This window comes from Ruditapes philippinarum, unplaced genomic scaffold (genome assembly GCF_026571515.1).
Source record: "Ruditapes philippinarum isolate M1 unplaced genomic scaffold, ASM2657151v2 ctg1047_1_1_1_1, whole genome shotgun sequence".
Classification (NCBI taxonomy): Eukaryota; Metazoa; Mollusca; class Bivalvia; order Venerida; family Veneridae; genus Ruditapes; species Ruditapes philippinarum.
This window is the reverse complement of record NW_026859122.1, coordinates 38,068-58,560: the sequence shown is the minus strand read 5'-3', so window position 1 is coordinate 58,560 and position 20,493 is coordinate 38,068. Positions and strand designations below refer to the sequence as shown.

The 20,493-nt window shown below is 32.2% G+C and overlaps 1 protein-coding gene across 3 annotated transcripts in view; it reads right to left on the bottom strand.

The window, feature by feature from the left end:
* The window catches only part of LOC132755317 (neurexin-3a-like), a 59,957-nt gene that overhangs the window by 26,760 nt on the left and 12,704 nt on the right, over nucleotides 1-20,493 (bottom strand). For all 3 annotated transcript variants that reach the window (XM_060746171.1, XM_060746173.1, XM_060746172.1), the window contains 6 exons: nucleotides 15,902-16,060; nucleotides 11,164-11,965; nucleotides 10,569-10,786; nucleotides 2,012-2,120; nucleotides 1,342-1,416; nucleotides 570-762 (listed from right to left, as the gene is read on the bottom strand). In XM_060746171.1, coding sequence (XP_060602154.1) covers nucleotides 570-762; nucleotides 1,342-1,416; nucleotides 2,012-2,120; nucleotides 10,569-10,786; nucleotides 11,164-11,965; nucleotides 15,902-16,060 — 1,556 coding nt within the window. The remainder of the gene's footprint in view (nucleotides 1-569; nucleotides 763-1,341; nucleotides 1,417-2,011; nucleotides 2,121-10,568; nucleotides 10,787-11,163; nucleotides 11,966-15,901; nucleotides 16,061-20,493) is intronic.

The window sequence follows — 20,493 nt, the reverse complement described above, 5'->3', positions numbered from 1 at the left end:
ATAAGTCATTAGTAAATTTCTAAAGTGATGCTTTAAACGGGTTTGGACCTTAGAAATTAATAATAAATCTTTACAGCAGAGTAAGAACTAAAGGGTTTTATAAGTAAGATATTCTTTACATTACTTGGACTGCTATTTCATTCATTGTGACAAATTACTGTATTTCATTGAAAAAAACAACAACAAGCAACAAAATAAATATAAATAATTTGTAAAAATATAGTATATTATCTCAAATACAACATGATTTTCATCTGCAAATGTTCCTTCTACCACTTAAATGGTGTTTTTTTTATTTATCAAACAGTATCTTGAATAATTGTTTCCCTTGCATTGACAGCTAAGCTTTCAAAGTCCTTAATAATACAGTAATAGTAATATTTGTTTAACAAGTTAAGGACATAATCATATAATGTTTTCTTTTATTTGCATCAGAGAAACACATATGACTTTATTTCAATGTATGTTTTTCTAGCAGTGACTTTATATGATTTTAATGTTTCCTTACTTAACATTTTAATGTTTCTTCACCAAACACTTTCATTTATAAGATTTTAAAGTTGGTATACCTGGCAGTAAAGTCTATATTCTCTATATATTCAGCATCCTTCTCCCTAGCCATGTCAAAGAAATGATTGCCATTATAAACAAACTGCTGCATGGCCCCCACAAACCACTGGTGCTGTCGTATAGGAGCATCATTCTGCGCTCCGTTGATCACTCCCGAATGTAGTGGTGAAGTTCTCGATTGTACAGTAAAATCTAAAGATATAAAAATAATGAAAATATATTAAACTTTATAGTATATTTAGTTAACTTTGACAAGTTACCTAGCCAAGTATAATTGATTGTTAAGTAAAAAAGCCTTGCTGACAGGAGAGGGTTAAGTAGCAAACAACATTTTACACACAGCCATGTAAACTGTCAAAAGTTCTTAACTGAATTTTTTTGCATTTACAAAACAAGTCTGGACTGCCAACAGCGCCCCCACTTTTTTCAGTGATAGGTAGTGTAACTAAGGCAAAGTAAATCAAAGTGCTGAAAGCACTCAGGATGCGATGGACATGAAAAGGGAGTTACATAAATGGGGTAAAAAAAGGATCAAACATCAGTCATGTTGCAACAAAAATTTTCTGTATTTACAAAGGGCAGTAAAATTTTATGTCTGAGTTTTATCGGGCTTGGATAGAGACCAACAATTATGATCCCAAGACATGTATAAGGTTATATGTGAATATTTTCTGTTTTCTATGATGTTATATGTTTAAGTTTAAATGAATACCATCAGAATATACATGTCATTCTTAATATTGATTTGCATAACATAAAACTAAAGCATACCCGATAATAAAGGTCCCATAGATCCAAGAACAATCTGCTTAACTCGTACAGTTGTTGCAGTATAAGGATAAACATCTGTAAATATAAAACATCATGTTAATATAGACAGTCATGTAAATATAGAATATCATGTAAAGATAGAACATCATGTAAATATAGACAGTCATGTAAATATAGAACATCATGTAAATATAGAAAGTCATGTAAATATATAACATCATGTAAATATAGAACATCATGTAAATATAGACAGTCATGTAAATATAGAACATCATGTAAATATAGAAAGTCATGTAAATATATAACATCATGTAAATATAGAACATCACGTAAATATAGAACATCATGTAAATATAGAAAGTCATGTAAATATAGAAAGTCATGTAAATATATATCATCATGTAAATATAGAACATCATGTAAATATAGACAGTCATGTAAATATAGAACATCATGTAAATATAGAAAGTCATGTAAATATAGAACATCATGTAAATATAGAACATCATGTAAATATAGAACATCATGTAAATATAGAAAGTCATGTAAATATATCATTAAAATACATTTGACAAGATTGTCCACTTCAAAATAACCTCATGAAGCAATTAATTATGTATCAAGGTGAGTCTAAGTAAATGTAAAGATTCAAGGATATAAATGATATTACCTTTGACAGGACGACTGTTATCAATCTTGAACTCAATGTTTTGTCCTCTCCTCTTTACATATACTGTATGCCACTGGTCATCATTTAATGCATGTCCAACAGATAATGTCTGAAATTGTCAAAAATAATACATCATATTTATTACCATCAAGTTAATTTTCTTTTCAGTACAGATTATACCATCTGTTGCCTTGATTTACACAACCATTGACAATCTAGAATAAAGGAATCACATAATTTTCTCAGTATTTCAATTAAAAGGTAAAAAAAAAAGCACAGATTCGAATCCTAATACGGTATATAATTTACTAGAACATTATTGTGTTATACAGTTACAAAAAAATATGAAAAAGACAAAAAAAAATCAAAAAGAAAACAAACTGATCTTTTGGTTTGTTACACAAAAATTACAGGGAACCTCCATAATATGCAAACCCACATTTCAGGGACCAAAAATAATATGGAATCCCACATAGTCATTACAGGGAACAAAAATAGTATGGAATCCCACATTACAGGGAACCAGCTTTATATGGAAACTCACAAAACCCACATTACTAGAAACCAATAAAAGCCATTTAACAAACCCACAATACAGGCAAGCTTTTATTTGATATTCTGTTTCTAAAATAGAGAGTAGATTTAATAATGCCTTCATACAATAGTATATACATGACTGTTTACAAGATATAGGTTAATATTGGCAGAAACAATTTATTGTCAGAGGGGAAAACAATTGAATCTAGCAAAACATGTTTTTTCAGAAGAAATAGTGATAAATACTAAAGTGTCAAGCAAGACCTGTATGCTTACAATTTTGTCTAGAAAAGAAATCAAGCAGCATATTCCCATTATTCAGCCTGTCAGACGTCATAAAATTTCTGAATACTTTCTATCATAAAATGGTATAGATACACATAACGGCAGTAACAATCTATATACATCTACAAAACTACCATAATAAGAGACTTTTTTTTTTTTTTTTTTTGTTTTTGGGTTTTACGTCACATCGACACAGTATAGGTCATATCGCGACGTTCCAGCTTTACTGGTGGAGGAAGACCTCAGGTGCCCTTCCGTGCATTATTTCAGGCACGAACGGGCACCTGAGTAGAACCACCGACGTTCCGTAAGCTAGCTGGATAGCTTCCTCACATGAAAGAATCCAAAGTCCCTGTCAGGATTCGAACCCACAGCGGTGAGGGGCAAGTGGTTTGAAGTCAACGACCTTAACCACTCGGCCACGGACGCCCCATAATAAGAGACAAACAAGTTTTAATTCTCTCATAAATTCTCATATATGAATCACATAATATAGTTTTATTGCAGAATTATTGCTAAGTGCTCATTTATGAAAAAAATACTCTGGGTACCATGGAGACGAAGATGCAAAACTTTCTTAATAAGTCTGTACAGTTTATAATGCCTGTATTGCAGTTAGAATATACACATTATCATATCTAATCAAATTCATAGACTCTAGATTAATTCTACATACATAATATTTGACATTGTGTCTTCCATGTGATTCTTTGATTTTCAAAAAGAAACATTTTCATATTAAAAAGTTGAATCAGCTTAAGCCAGCACAGTCCATGAACAGGCTATGTGACACATCAATCCTGCAATATTTTTAATTTCACCATGTTGACCTTTCAAGTTTCCATTTTTACTATTATTTTTTTATGTGCAAAGATTTTATTTTATCAATCATATAAATACATGTGCTTTAAGTTTCAAGTACTGACTTATTTTCATAAATTTGTTGCGTTTTTTTCTTTCTTTTTTTTTCAACTTAGAAAATAAAAACAGCTTATAAAACAAACCGAAAGTGTGGAAGCTGCGTGTAAATATTATCAGCATGTACAGTTTAAGTCATAGCAGCGTGCTGTACTAATCTTCTTCTCATAATAACGTCATATCACCATCTTCTCAATAGATCATACATCTTTTATAGTAAAGTCACACCTCAGGTATTCTTCAAGTACCTTAAATTTTATTACTCCCTATGGACCAACTTTCTACAGTACACCATTCATTATGTACCACCTCTCTGATACTGAAGAGCTTTTGTTAAATATGGTAAACTGCTTATCCAGCAGAATTTACTTAACAGTCTAATGACCTTTGTAAAGGTCATTGAAAAATGCTTAGTAAAATAAAAGAAACAAAAGTAATAAAATTATGTCAAAGAAATGTATCATGTTGTAAGATTCCTCCATCCTGTTCTTCAATAGACAGATTTCCAATTTGCTGGTATTGTTTTAGAAAAATGAAATTAGCCGCTAATGACAGCTTGGCAAAGAAAAATCTAAAGTAATTTCATGGTAGGTCTTTTCCTAGATTGAAGTCTTTTCCAAGGTCATAGACTAGTCTTAGCTATGCTTAATCTCAAAAAGATTTTGTATACTTTCTATATTAGGTTTTATTAAGCAAACAATAAACCTAAGAAAAAAATCAATCTTGAGGTTCTGGAAATATTGCGAGGCAATTTAAGAGGCAATAAACTATATTATATGATTATTTTCAGTGGTTATAAAAAATATTCTGTTTATCTGAACCAAATCTTAAGATGCCAGACAGATTAAAACCGAGCGAAGTCAAAATTGTTTTCCTCAAGAACTGCTTTTTTTGTCTAATTTGGTGAGATTTTCTTTATATTTGATGGAAGTTAACAAACATCGAGCAAATGATTTATTCATTGCGATATCTCTTCTATCGATTTTCTCTAAAGAAGTAGCGGAGAACCTGATGAGAGCACATAGTCGGTAAATTAAGCCTTGACAGTAAAAAATCACTTACGCTAGTTTTACTACAGCCATTAAGTGTTAAAGGGATTTCACGATGACTAGCCTCGTTATTACTATAAGCAGTAATTAATTGAACTTGTAAGAGAAGTAGGAAAGACTACTATATTTAGAACAGTATGGATATATATGTAAATGTTGACATAGAATGATTCCTGACTTAACAGTAAAAGTAAAAAGATACCAGGCAACAATGTTAACATGACTCCGAGTCCAAAATGATCATTGTCTATAGTAATTTCTATAGCAAAATACATGCCTTCCACCATACAACTGTATAATCTCCCTTTACAGGACAAAAACATATATTTAAAAATACAATCTCAGCATTTTTTCAACATGAAATGTTCCTGGTAAAATCACACAGACATTTTAATCAAACCAGTCTATGTTTGCACCTGCTCTATGATAAACCTGTTGCTCAAATAAAGAATAACCAATTTGTAGATAACATGTCTTATGAATATAAACTATGGTTGAATTTAATAATTTCTGCAAATCAAAGGAGATAACTGGCAATAATTTATTGATGAATGTTTTCACTGTCCTGTTAAAGAAAAATATATGTTCATTTACTTATAAAAAATGATGGACAAGATCAACAAGAAAAGGTGGTGTTAAATGAATGTTCAAAGCACACATTAATCATTCAAAGCGCTACCTAAAAATGGAGTTTATTGTTATTTTTGTATTTTAATATTTATATACTTTATAGTAAGGAAACTGTGTACCGGTATGTTTAATCCTTAAAGTTGCATGCCTCCAAATGAGCCAGAATAATTATGTCAAGAAAATTAACTTTGAGAAAAATATACTAAGATTTTAAGAAAAGTATAAATAATCACAATTTATTTTTAAGAAATAATAAACATTTACACATAATGACTGATATTGCCTGGAATCTATCACCATATATATACCGTTTTACTAACAGTAAAGAACACTATTGCATATTCAGTCCTATTTTTGATGATTTTTGTAGATCTTAAGTGCTGTTTGCAATGTGTAAATTACTTTCTTTGTTTACTTGACAATATTTTTCTTTTTAATACATTTTAAAAAATTTCATGAAAATCATCATAAATGTGGAGCCATGTTGCTTTAATTTACAGAAACTTAAAAACTAGAGTTTAAGTAGATTTTCTTACCCTCTAAACTCTTTAAACCTATATGGATACTGCAGACCTATATTATGGGTACAATATAAGGATATTTAAACCAATGATCCAAGGGTTTGAAAGACAGACACCTTGTTACCACTAAGCCACTGCTCCCCTTTCGTTTGGCCTTCCTGTAGAGACAGTCTCTTTTACAAACCTGGCTTTTCTTAAAATCTATCTTTACCAATTAAAAGTTCTTCTATCTAATTATAACAAATGGAAACAATTCACTCTCCACTTTGTGGACTTTTTTGTAAGTTCCATGTGGTTTATTCTCTAAGGTCACTGTTGTCTTCCAGTTTCAATTACTGGCCATTTTTTGTTCTAAAAACTTCTGCAGCTGCTTTGTTTATATAAATCAAACAAATCTTGCCCATGGGAAATATAGGATACAAGAGGAAATAAGTCGGCAGCTGTACTGGTGTGCTTTATTTAAATTTAGCAATAAAAACAGTAAGAAATATGTTCTTGTTTTGAATGCTTGTTTGATTTATTTGTCTGAAATAGCAAAGAACAGTCAAGCAACTGGTTCATGAAATCTTAATTTGAATTTTGAACATGAAATAAACTTTTCCTTTTTTCTAAAATTAGATTGGTTACATTGATCTTATTGATCTGTATGTTCATGTGTAAACCCTTTTAACAATTGTTCAGTAGGATCCAGACCAGGCCTGCCTGAAGTCTGACCTTATTGGCTGCTAAACAAAACTTCATAAAGCTAAAATATCTAAAACACCAAGAGATATTTCTGAATGTGGTTTTGATATAACTGAAAAACTGCAAAACTATGAAATCATTTTTCCAGTCCCTGTGACCTTGACCTTGATCCAATCAACCTTAAATCCAATCCATGGGTACAAGTTCATACAATCTAATAGAGAAAAAACAGAATCCCTAAAGAAAGTCCAACACAACAAAATTGAAAATGTTGCAGGCTCGGTTTGATTTAGCCTGTTCATGGACGGTACTGGAAAGTGCAAGTTACCGTCCACGCCCCCTAGCAACGGCTTATAAATAAAGTACACTAGAAGCAGGTACTTAAATGATACCGTATTGATACTACATTGTGGGGCTTTATAGGTACTTCTATTGTACCTAAAACGTACTGTATTTGTGGCTGGGTAAGCAGAATTCAACATTTAACACGAAAATGGTGAAATTTTGAATTTAGAAACATCTGCAGATGTGTTCATACGGCGGTTATCATGGAACCTTCAATGTGACACAGTAGTGCCATTCCATGAAAAGCGGCGTATGGTCCCCAAGTAAAAGAATGCTTTTGCCCTAAACGAGAGAACAATGGGCGGAACTAAATAAAATGGAATTTTGAAAGGGGATCTGAGGCTATGAAGCCTGCATATCACAGATAAGACGTCAAAAGACAAATTTAACAAGGGTGCCATAGTCACAAAATACGCCCGTTTACGAAAGCTTTAGATGGAGATGGGGGCATTATGGATAAGTGTTATCTAGCAAGCAAGTTTTTATCCTTGGCACAGCCGCACTGTGTTGTTAAATGAACCTTAAAACAAATCAGTAGGGAAGATAAAAAGTACATGTAATTGTAATTTAATAACTAAAAAATTCTGATTTAAGATTTTATTCTAGGGAAATACATTTCATTACAATTCTTAATCTTTGAATGAGCTGAACTGATATTTACTTGAAAATTAAAATATAATTAAATTTCTATGAGAAAGTATTTACATTTGATAAGGTAATTACTGTATGATCTTTATGAACAAATACCAAGTCTACAGAACACCATAGTTATCACAGTTAAGAATCTTGACCAATGAATGAAACATGTGTAAATAAATGTTACATTCTTTAGAACATACTCAAGTCCAAGAAAGAGGATTATTTTATGCCCTTTGATTAAATTCTATTTTTAGAATTGAAAGTGAAAGTAGATCAAGGGGAGTAATTGTGAAAGTCATTTATGAACAAAGTAATAACTTTGTTGTTGCCCTTTGATTAAATTCTATTTACAAAATCTGGATATTTCATCATCTTTAGTGACCTTAACCTTGTATATATTGACCTAAATTATATGTATCACAGCCATAGTCTTGATAATGACCATTTGTGTTACAATCCCTCAATAAATGATGACTAAATGGTCCATATACACATCTTCATATTTTTATCTGAACTTTGACCTCTATGTGTGACCTTGACTTTGGCCGCAAGGACCTGAATCTTGCATGCGACACTCCGCCTCACAATGGTGAACATTTGTGCCAAGTAATATTGAAATCCCTCTATACATGTGGAAGTTTTGCTCCGGACAAGCATTTTTCAATGACCTCTAAGTGTGACCTTGACCTTTGACCTAGAGACCTGGTTCATGTGCGCGACACTGCTCCTCATAGTGGTGAACATTTCTATGAAGTTTCATTAAAATCCCTCCATACATGTAGGAGATATGCTCCGGACAAAATTGGACGCCGCCCGACCGCCCGCCCGCCAGGGGCGTTCCCATAATACGTCCCGTTTTTCAAACGGGCGTATAAAAAGCAGGCAACATATCCTAAGGGTGATTATACAGTATTCAAGTAGGAATACTGGAACCACCTAAGTTAAAAATGGCCAAAAAGAAGAAACTAAAAGTACCAAATAACATGTCTACACAACAATAATGTCATGTTGAAGACCATTGCAATCACTTTACCTCGAAAAGTGATGCTAAAAGCTGACAACAATTAAACTTTAAAAAATTATTGAGTAGCATAAAAACCCCTTAAATTTACATATTAAGGTCATCAGATCAGCCGTATATGATTGTACAACTTAAACACAACCACAAGTACTCAAGGTCCTCTGGTATGGGTTCTAAACAAAAATGTTTAGAAAGTCAACATATTATGTATCTAGAAAAAATCATTTTGATTTTATGTGTAACCAAAACTCTAAATTATACCAAAAAACAAAGTAAACAGAAAACCACTTTCCCTCCAAAGACCATGATATAATCTCACATGTTCTGATTTTACGAATGATTTTTGCTCTTCATATTATATTGACTTTGCTCGGGAAACAAAAACAATTCTTCCATGTTGCCAAGTTTTGCAAATTTGTAAGAGCTGAACTGAGCAAACATTGTAAATGTGGCCATTATTTTTAATCAGCTTATATACCGTCTCTCTAGGAATATTTGGGAGACAAATGGTACGGTGATTTACTGCCAGCTAAAATGAAAATGCAACTCCTTGAAATGACAATGAAGATGAAAAGCACAGAAATTTCTTGAGAAAGGGGGAAAGGATAAATGATTAATTTTGATATATAACATCTCTGAGGCATGGATTCCATTAACGCATTTCTTAATAAGAACCCAAGTAAACGAAATTACCGAAACTTCCAAAAATCGATCTGTTTTTTGCATGGACCTTTCTATGTTCGTTAGACTGTACTAGCGTGATAGGCTAACGTCTTCAATAACAGTGATTACGCCAACAATGTGATAATGGCTTCATTTAAAGAGAGACCATGAAAATTTCCACCACATTTATTACTCAATTTAACAGCCTTTTGGCTAGGTTCATTATGAAAATTGTCTTCGATGGAACAGAAGTTAAAGAGTTAGATCTAACCACTAAGCATAATAAAAAAACCAACTTCCTCTTTGTTACTGAAGTACAATGCTCATTAAATATTTACTATAAATGTCTATGATAAACAATAGAAACTGCCCGCCTATTCCTGGAATACTTCATACAGACCAAATATCTGTATGTGGTAAAGTATCAGGGGTATATCTCAACCAGAAGCTTTCATTCTTTACTTACACCGTGATCAATAAAAGTTTAGATCTCTAGGCAGAACAACATTCATAGCAGATATAATCTAAGTATTCACTTTGGAAATAAAAAACCCAGTAAATTTAGTAACAATTCCTCTAACAATATGAAATCTTTCATATAGTATAGTTAAGGATACAACATATTTCATGCATTAACCTCCAACTTTGGCTGTCCTAACATTTCACCTACCTTTGATCACCTTACTAAAACAGCTAGAAAACTTTCTTAGATCCTATTCATATTACAATTAAGCTACTTTAGATTCCATAAGTCCACCTTCACATAACAGTTAACCTTCACAGAGTAGTTCACCTTCACAGAATGGTTGACCTTCACAGAACAGTTCGCTTTCATAGAACATTTGACCTTCACATAACAGTTGACCATCATAGAACATTTGACCTTCACATAACAGTTGACCTTCATAGAACATTTGACATTCATAGAACAGTCGACCTTCACAGAACAGTTGACCTTCATAGAACATTTGACCTTCATAGAAAATTTGACCTTCACAGAACAGTTGGCCTTTATAAAACAGTTGACCTTTATAGAACATTTGACCTTTATAAAACAGTTGACCTTTATAGAACATTTGACCTTCATAGAACAGTTGACCTTCATAGAACAGTTGACCTTCATAGAACAGTTGACCTACATAGAACAGTTGACCTTTATAAAACAGTTGACCTTCATAGAACAGATGACCTTCATATCACATTTGACCTTCATAAAACAGTCGACATACCTAAAAGATAACTTTTATAGTATACAGATAACCAACCTTAGTTCCTCTTCCAAGACTGATGGAAAGTTTACATGCACCTCTCTCTAGATACAACTCTATGGCATCTTCAGAGGTTGAAGAAGATGTTACAAGTAGTAGACCACTAGATCTAACAGTTCGGAATCGTAGAGAAATATCCTCCGCCTCAGTGTACGACTCTTGTGGAAGTGTCACCATTACATACTGGGCTTCACTGAATGATATTGTAGCAACAGCTTCAATAGAAAAACAAACAACACATGTAATTTTATCATAGTATCACCATATCAATTTTATATTTCTTTACAAGCTTCATATGCCCATTTTCTCCAAGTATCATTCAGAAAAATAAAAAACTGCATGCCCCATCAAAATACAAGGTAGAAAAAAATGAAATGAATTTAATAAAATATAAAGTAACATTAAATAATTAAACAATTTATAAAAACAACTATTCTGAGGTCAAATATTATGATTAAAACTCAAATATGTTTAATGAAGAACAAACTGTATTCACTTCAAAAAATATTTACATTATAATTGCAAAAATCCATTTCCTCAAAATGGAAAAATAATTAAGTGTAAAGAAATAAAAGCAAGAAAAATACAATACCATTTTTACAGTTTTTGCCTTTATAAGAAGTGTTAGTACAGTCACAGACAAATCTGTTCCACCCCTCGGTGCACGTGCCACTATGTAGACAAGGCTGGCTTGAACACATGGCATCACTCTTCTTACAATCACTTTTAATGTCCCGCTGTAACTGTTTCCTAGCAACGGTCATTAAATCTACCTTCTCATCATTTATCACCATGTCTTGTATACAACCAACAAATCCATGTTTTAGAATTCCTGACCACAACTCTTTAGGCAATCTGTAAGAATTGTATCTTTCAAAATTTAATCCACCAATGAAAAGCATGTCTTCCAGATCTAATTGTTTCCCCATTCCTGGAGTGGAATAATCTGTTTCATGGGCATCTACTCGAATAAACCCAGTTTTTCCCTGGTATCTGAAGTGTACATTATGTGGTGCCCCATCATCCACGGCTGTCCAAGACACTTTTTCTTTTATTGCTCCTGTCCCTAAATCCATGACCAGATAGAAATAACTGTCAATAATTTCCAAAGCAAAGAAATCAAAATTACTAGAGCCATATGTGCCACTGTTATACATGACTAAACCATTTGGTTCAGTTGTTCGAAACTGGAAAGATATTGTCCCACTGTTCTTTTTCACATCCCATCGTGGCAGTGCAATGAAAGAGTCTGGAGTGGTGTATGTTACTGGCTGGGAGTCAATCACCTCCTCACATTTACCAAAGACAACATCTCCTACCACTGAGATAAGGTTATTGTCTTTGTTTGCCATCTCAACGAGTTGGAGGTTTACACTGTCAGCTTTGTACTCAACCTGAATAACAAGTGAGATAATCATAGTTTAGAAGCTGCATATAATAGTTAACTGAATAACAAGGGAGATAATCATAGTTTTGAAGCTGTTTATAATAGTTAACTGAATAACAAGGGAGATAATCATAGTTTTGAAGCTGTAATTAATAGTTAACTGAATAACAAGGGAGATCATCATAGTTTTGAAGCTGTATATAATAGTTAAATGAATAACAAGTGAGATAATCATAGTTTTGAAGTTGTATAAAATAGTTAACTGAATAACAAAAGGAAGATAATCATAGTTTTAAAGCTGTATATAATAGTTAACTGAATAACAAGGGAGATAATCATAGTTTTGAAGCTGTTTATAATAGTTAACTGAATAACAAGGGAGATAATCATAGTTTTGAAGCTGTAATTAATAGTTAACTGAATAACAAGGGAGATAATCATAGTTTTGAAGCTGTATATAATAGTTATATGAATAGCAAGGGAGATAATCATAGTTTTGAAGCTGTATAAAATAGTTAACTGAATAACAAGGGAGATAATCATAGTTTTGAAGCTGTAATTAATAGTTAACTGAATAACAAGGGAGATAATCATAGTTTTGAAGCTGTATATAATAGTTAACTGAATAGCAAGGGAGATAATAATAGTTTTGAAGCTGTCTGAATAACAAGGGAGATAAACATAGTTTTGAGGCTGTCTGAATAACAAGGGAGATCATCATAGTTTTGAAGCTGTGTATAATAGTTAACTGAATAACAAGGGAGATAATCATAGTTTTGAAGCTGTAACTAATAGTGAACTGAATAACAAGGGAGATAATCATAGTTTTGAAGCTGTATATAATAGTTAACTGAATAACAAGGGAGATCATCATAGTTTTGAAGCTGTGTATAATAGTTAACTGAATAACAAGGGAGATAATCATAGTTTTGAAGCTGTGTATAATAGTGAACTGAATAACAAGGGAGATCATCATAGTTTTGAAGCTGTAATTAATAGTGAACTGAATAACAAGGGAGATAATCATAGTTTTGAAGCTGTTTATAATAGTTAACTGAATGACAAGGGAGATAATCATAGTTTTAAAGCTGTATATAATAGTTAACTGAATAACAAGGGAGATAATCATAGTTTTTGAAGCTGTATATAATAGTTAACTGAATAACAAGGGAGATAATCATAGTTTTAAAGCTGCATATAATAGTTAACTGAATAACAAGGGAGAAAAACATATTTTTGAAGCTCAGTATATAAAAGTTAACTGAATAACAAGGGAGATAATCATAGTTTTGAAGCTGTAATTAATAGTTAACTGAATAACAAGGGAGATAATCATAGTTTTGAAGCTGTGTATAATAGTTAACTGAATAACAAGGGAGATAATCATAGTTTTGAAGCTGTGTATAATAGTTAACTGAATAACAAGGGAGATCATCATAGTTTTGAAGCTGTAATTAATAGTGAACTGAATAACAAGGGAGATAATCATAGTTTTGAAGCTGTATAAAATAGTTAACTGAATAACAAGGGAGATCATCATAGTTTTGAAGCTGTATATAATAGTTAACTGAATAACAAGGGAGATAATCATAGTTTTGAAGCTGTATAAAATAGTTAACTGAATAACAAGGGAGATCATCATAGTTTTGAAGCTGTATATAATAGTTAACTGAATAACAAGGGAGATAATCATAGTTTTGAAGCTGTATATAATAGTTAACTGAATAACAAGGGAGATAAACATAGTTTTGAAGCTGTATATAATAGTTAACTGAATAACAAGGGAGATAATCATAGTTTTGAAGCTGTATACAATAGTTAACAGAATAACAAGGAGATAATTATAGTTTTGAAGCTGTATATAAGTTATTTGAAAAACAAGGGAGATAATCATAGTTTTGAAGCTGTATATAATAGTTAACTGAATAACAAAGGAGATAATCATAGTTTTGAAGATGATATAATAGTTAACTGAATAACAAGGGAGATAATCATAGTTTTGAAGATGATATATTAGTTAACTGAATAACAAGGCAGATAATCATAGTTATGAAGCCGTATATAATAGTAATCTGAATAACAAGGGAGATAATCATAGTTTTGAAGCTGTATATAATAGTTTACAGAATAACAAGGGAGATAATCATAGTTTTGAAGTTGTATATAATAGTTAACTGAATAACAAGGGAGATAATCATGGTTTTGAAGCTGTATATAATAGTTAACTGAATAACAAGGGAGATAATCATAGTTTTGAAGCTGTATAGATAATAGTTAACTGAATAACAACTTTTCTTTGAAACTGTTTACTCACCTGAACAACAAGATATTAAACTTTACCTTCATAGCCTTAGTAACAAGGGAACTAATTTATTTTTGTCACTTAATATATCAAATTTTAAGCTGCATCTACACCTAGTCAACTTTCTTACATGTCCCATGTAGATTTTTATATGGATACAAGGTAGGTAACATTATTTTGTTAACTTCCTTGGATTCAACTTTGTAATTTATTATAACCTTGGTGTAACATCACATCATAAAAGGGAAGTAATGTAAGATTTTTTTTTATTTACATGCAAGACAATTTGTACTTATATTTATTAAACTTCATCCAGTCAGCTTTATGCAATATTTGAATTACTTGGGAGAAATGTTCTCTGTATATGAAAATGAGAAGAGAAAACAATACATGACTAGTGAATTTGGGCATGTAATTCATAGAGTGAAAAGTTCACTTTCTCCTAAAAAAACTTCCAACAAATTTGAAAATTGTATTGGTGAATGAAGATAAATTCAAGTATTCAGCATTTCATAGACTATTTTTTTACTTAAATAAGGAACATTGCATGAAAGTGCAATTACACAAACATGTGTTAAAAATTATACCTGACATCAATAAAAAAGAAAAAATTAACAAAAATACTAAAAAACTTGCTTTATGAAAGTGGTTATTTAAAAAAAAACACAAAATCATAATCAAAATGTTCTTGAAACAAAAAACTATACAATGAATGGTTCATTCTGATAAAGAGCATGTTAGAAGCAAATTGTGAAGAGGAGGAAAAAAAACTATCATCATTTCTATTCTTTTTGCCAATTATGCTGTCAAATTTTGTAATTACACATGGAATTGAAGGTTTTCACTTTAGTTTTTATGATATCTTAGCTGGGGAAACTAGAAAATTAGTTTTCTCTTAGTTTTAAAGTTAAGATTTTTTTGCTGAAACTCATTAAAACCTACACACTGTTACAATTTATGAAGTTCATTTAGTACAAAAAAAGCATTCAACTAAACCATGTTTGGAAGGCTCAAGGTCTGTCAAAGTGCAAATATTTTTAATTGGGAAATCAGGTGAAATTGAATCCAAAGCAAATTATTGCAACAACCAACAAATTGAAAATTTTAGCACCATTTTTGGAAAACAGCAATTTCTTAAGATAAAAGGTGTGTCTGTTTTACAGAACCTGTCGTAACACAGAGGAGAAATGTTTACTAAGTTTTTCCAAAGCACCACTTGTAAGTAACTTTGTAACTAACTTTAAATGGTGAACAATTACAGTTAACCTGTTAATTGAGCAGCAGTTGCCCAGTGGCTAAGGTGTGAACGCTATCATATGGTCACAGGTTTGAGCTCTATTTCAGTTATGAATATGTTTCTACATAGGACATCATTCAATTGGTCAAGAACAACTCTAAAGGTTACTGTAATACAAGTACAATAAAATAATATTGTATTAACTGGTTACTCAGTGTTACACCTTGCACATCACTATGAGCGTTCACACACCACTAGTTTTTGCGACGCATGATCCAGACCAACCCTATTACGTAGAGAACTTATAGCGAACACTGGATCTGACGATCGCGATGCCAGTGTGACCATGCTGGTTGCAAACTCATTATGTTGGTTTTGTCATGATGCGGCTCATATACTAGTACCTTTTTCATACATCCCCTGAAGTTTGACCTGACATTTGATCCGAGGAGTTCCCGAGGGTTTGGGCTACCTCCCACAAACAGAATATTCGAAGACAACTTCGTAAACTCGCCCATTGTAGAACCTTTAGCTCGAGATATACCGTCAACCTTTATGTCGATCTGAAAAAAAAAGAAACAAGAGAATACATTTCTTTCTCCATTTATCCTCTCTTACAACTAAGATCTATAATTTTGCAAATATATAAGTCAAAGTAATTGTCTGTGATAAAAAGTGAATGAGAGAAATTTGTCTGTACCATTAGGAAACATTAGATATTTCTCCTAAATCATTCTTTGTACTGGGAACTTCGAGTGTTCAATGTAAAGTAATTGTCTCACGTTATTTATACATACGTATAAACACAATAAATGATTTTACAACAATGGGGTAGGGTCAAGGGCATGGGGTGATGGCAAAGGAATGAATTACAGGGGTTAGTAATGGAGAAGCTTAGGGATAATTTTTGCCTTATAAGGCTGCATGCAAATGAACGTAATACTTATCAAGCTAAACTTAACCTCAACCAATATCACAGACTGATCTTTTATTACAGTTCATTTCAATTTGTATCAACCAATTCAGTTTTGATGATAACCAGAATCTCCATTGACACTCATTTTTTCCATCTCTTGTCTTCTCACATATAATATCTCATTCACATCCGCAAGACTGAGAATACAATACTGGCATACAAAGCAACTGAGGACCAACATTTCTAAAATGGGAACAAAGACTGCCACCAATATACAAAATTATTACAATTCATAACTAGAAGTCACTCCTTCATTAAATTGTCATCTAAGCATTTTTAATACTTTGCCATATCGCTCACATTAAACTTTATATTCAAGTACAAAGCTTTCTGTAAAATTATATTAACAACACAACATTCTGATGGAATCTCTTCATAGAAGTATCAAATTTTTTATCTTTAGTGTTTAAGATTGAAAACTAATCTTTCGTAATTTCTCCAGGCTAAGGAAAAGTAATTCATTAAAGGCAAGCTTGTCGGAGAACACAAATATTTGCATCATACCGATAATTTACCATCAGAATATTTTCTAATCGCCTCTCCATGTTTGTCACTTGGAAAGATCTTAGCGGAGAAAAACAGAGTCCCAGGGGAATATTGGGACTGATATGTTGATCAATAGAGTTGTGTTAAGGTATTACGAGGTTTAGTTAAATGTGATGTACTGGAAAATTAGATGCCAAAAACAAGACAACATTGTCAGTGAAGACAAAATAGTTCTTGTTTCCTAAAATTAACCTTTACCAAAATTGTATACAGCAAAAGTACACAATAATGTTCACAACATTGCAAAGTAAACTGTAATAAATAGCAAGAATTTTTTGTCTCAGTGCCCATGGCCATTGACATTGTAGCAAGAAAATTAGGATATATCCTTATATTACAGATTATATATTCTAAATAACCTTTGTTTAATCTGAAAACAAAAACAGTGTAAGTAAAAGCAAAAGATAGGGAAAACAACATACACAGTTTGCAAACAAATCAGAAGCTAAATTAAACAAAATATCTGAAATACAATTTGTCATTACAAATTATGTCTATATCAGCCATTTCTCACTTGGTATAGGTTAGCAACTTATGAACTTATACTATTTTAGGAAAATTCAAGAACTTTTGATACATTCGGTTGTCACATAGAACAAATTGTAGCAGCATTAGTGCCACATTTCAACACCATAACCTAATACAAGCTACAATATCTCCTGTTTATTTAGTCACACTATGAATCATTTAGGTCTTTTATCTACCAATCAAAGAATCACCTTTAATTTGTCAAAAATGTCTCAACAGTCTCCCTTTAGGGGATAAAATGCATATCTTAGACACTATATATAGAAACATTGTAAACATTTAACAACTGATGCTGGTGGTTTTTGTATCAAAGGCTGACTAAGCCACTTTGAATTTACAAGAACACTGTATCGTTCCTGGGCAGGATGTCAAGCAGTTTACCAGTACTAGTGCCTTCATGTTTCCAAGGAACTGATACATATATCACTTCTGTACATGCCAGAGCAAATGACAGTAGAAAGGATTTACAAAAGTGACTTGCACCGGTCATAATCAAACTTGGGTCCCTGGATACACAGTCCAACTGAGCTCACTGGGCGGTACTTTATCAACTGGTTTTAATCAATACAACCTATAGGTGTTTTGTTTTTAATAGTCATCTAAGCAACAGAGGTGTTCAATTGTATAGTATATACCTGTCTATAAAAAAATAATGTACTGAAATAAAGAAAAAGGTGTATGATGCCATGGTGATTTATATTATAGTCTCTTAATATTTATTGTTTCATGAAAAGGAAAGTATAATACTAGCCCCCATGGAAGCTTCTCTATATGAGCCGCGTCATGACAAAACCAACATAGTGCGTTTGCGACCAGCATGGATCCAGACCAGCCTGCACATCCGCGCAGTCTGATCAGGATCCATGCTGTTCGCTTACAAACCCTATAGCAAGTAGAGAAACTGATAGCGAACAGCATGGATCCTGATCAGACTGTGTGGATGTGCAGGCTGGTCTGGATCAATGCTGGTCGCAAACCCACTATGTTAGTTTTGTCATGACACGGCTCCTATATGTTTGGTCTTAATTCAGAGGTGGTCTTTGACAAAGGTCTGACTCAGAGGTATGGTCTGAATTATTACAATGGTGAAAGCCAGGAAATTAGATAAAATTAACAATGAGCAATATTTCTACAATTTAAACAAAAAACAACAACAACAACAACAAAAGGTGACAATTTTAGGGCAATGTAGCTAAGGAAGATAAAATCATCCAAATTTCTGACTCGTAATCAAATACATTAAATAGTCAGGAGATTTGTAAAGGCATCTACCAATAATCGATAAACCTAAGAATATCTGAGCGATTCTGTAACTCACAACTTTCAACAACAAACCATCGCAGGCAATAACACTCAACTCTCCTGTTTTAAAAATTCATCTAATTTGGTGTAAACAAAACACTCCTCCCCTGTAAAAAGCCGAATCAGCAATTTCTATTTTCTGTAATTTCTTTGTACTTACTAAACTACTGTTTCCACCTACATAAAAACTTTTGTCAAGATATGATTCCTTAAATAACATTATACAGTGACATTATATGATGATGTTAAAAGCTTTTTCCACCATAATTGTAAAGTATGAGCTGATAGATTGTGATATATTGACACGAGTGTTGAAGCATAAAAGAGAGTAAATCTACAAGTAGACGAGCCATTAAGCCATCATAACAACCCTCTAAAATAACTAATTGCTAGCAGAAAAAACATATTTAGTGAAGAAGACACTTGATGACAAATATTTCACTACCTTTTATTAGTTCATGGAAACATTTGTTTTGTACATAAACAAAACTTATGACAAACAGAATAAAGAATTACTTTACTGAGGTTTTTGACATATCAGGACAAGATTTGTTTTTCAACCTAAAGTGATAAGAGGTTTGAAGTCAACGACTTTAACCACTTGGCCACGGACACCCCATGAAAACACATAATAAAGTGAAGATTGCAATAGTTTGGCTCTTAATATTGTCCAGGCAGAAGCCACACAGTCATCAATGAATTTACTAAAGTGACTTCAAGATTTATCATTAACATCAAAATAGTTTAAAGAGGGGAAAAAAATACAAATAATAATTATTTCATATGTATAAAATAGAGAGAAAAAAGAATCCTTAAAGAACGAACAAATGACAAAATTGAAAATGTTGCAGGCTGAGACTGTTTGATTTAGTCTGTTCATGGTGCAAGTCCATGCCCCTTGGCACCGGCTTAAGCGCTGCATACAACATTTAACATGAAATGATATTAACCATTATATTTTTAATTTGAATCATTAGTCTGCCTCCAAGAACTCACCGCATTAAGCAATATTTTCTATAAAAAACGCTGTTTCCAAGATGTTTATTGCAAAGACAAAATACTTTCATAAAATGGTTCCTGTTACTATCTTAAAATGTAACCCATGAAAGCATTGAAAATTCCTGTAAATTAAATGCTTCTTTTTTATAACCTTCAAAGCAGAATTCTAAATTAATTATCCTACCAGAATAACATTGTTTATGTAAAAAGATTTATACTTGATGTGGCCTGATTCTTATCACAGGGGACATTTTTCTCTGATATCTCCATGCACAATTTAATTTATAATCAGCTCTCGAACAAAAAGTCTTATCTAAATATCATATCCCCCCATGGATCATCAATCGTTGGAAGAGTGTGTGCTGTATTCTGCAACCGATGCCTCATACTCTGATTGTATTATTGATTTTGATCAAACCAACTTCCAAAATTTCCCCCGAACTTACAATAAAAATCCAACAGTAACAATGCCAGCCAAAACAGACTGGCTGTTTAATTTACATATTGCTACAAAACTGTTGCAATAATAGTGATATACCAAATATATGGGTAGTTAGAGAGAAGTATCTACCTTACCATGAAGGTGTCTGCCTCTACATCTTGGAATTGTAAGTTTGAGCTTTGGCACAGCACATTATATAACCA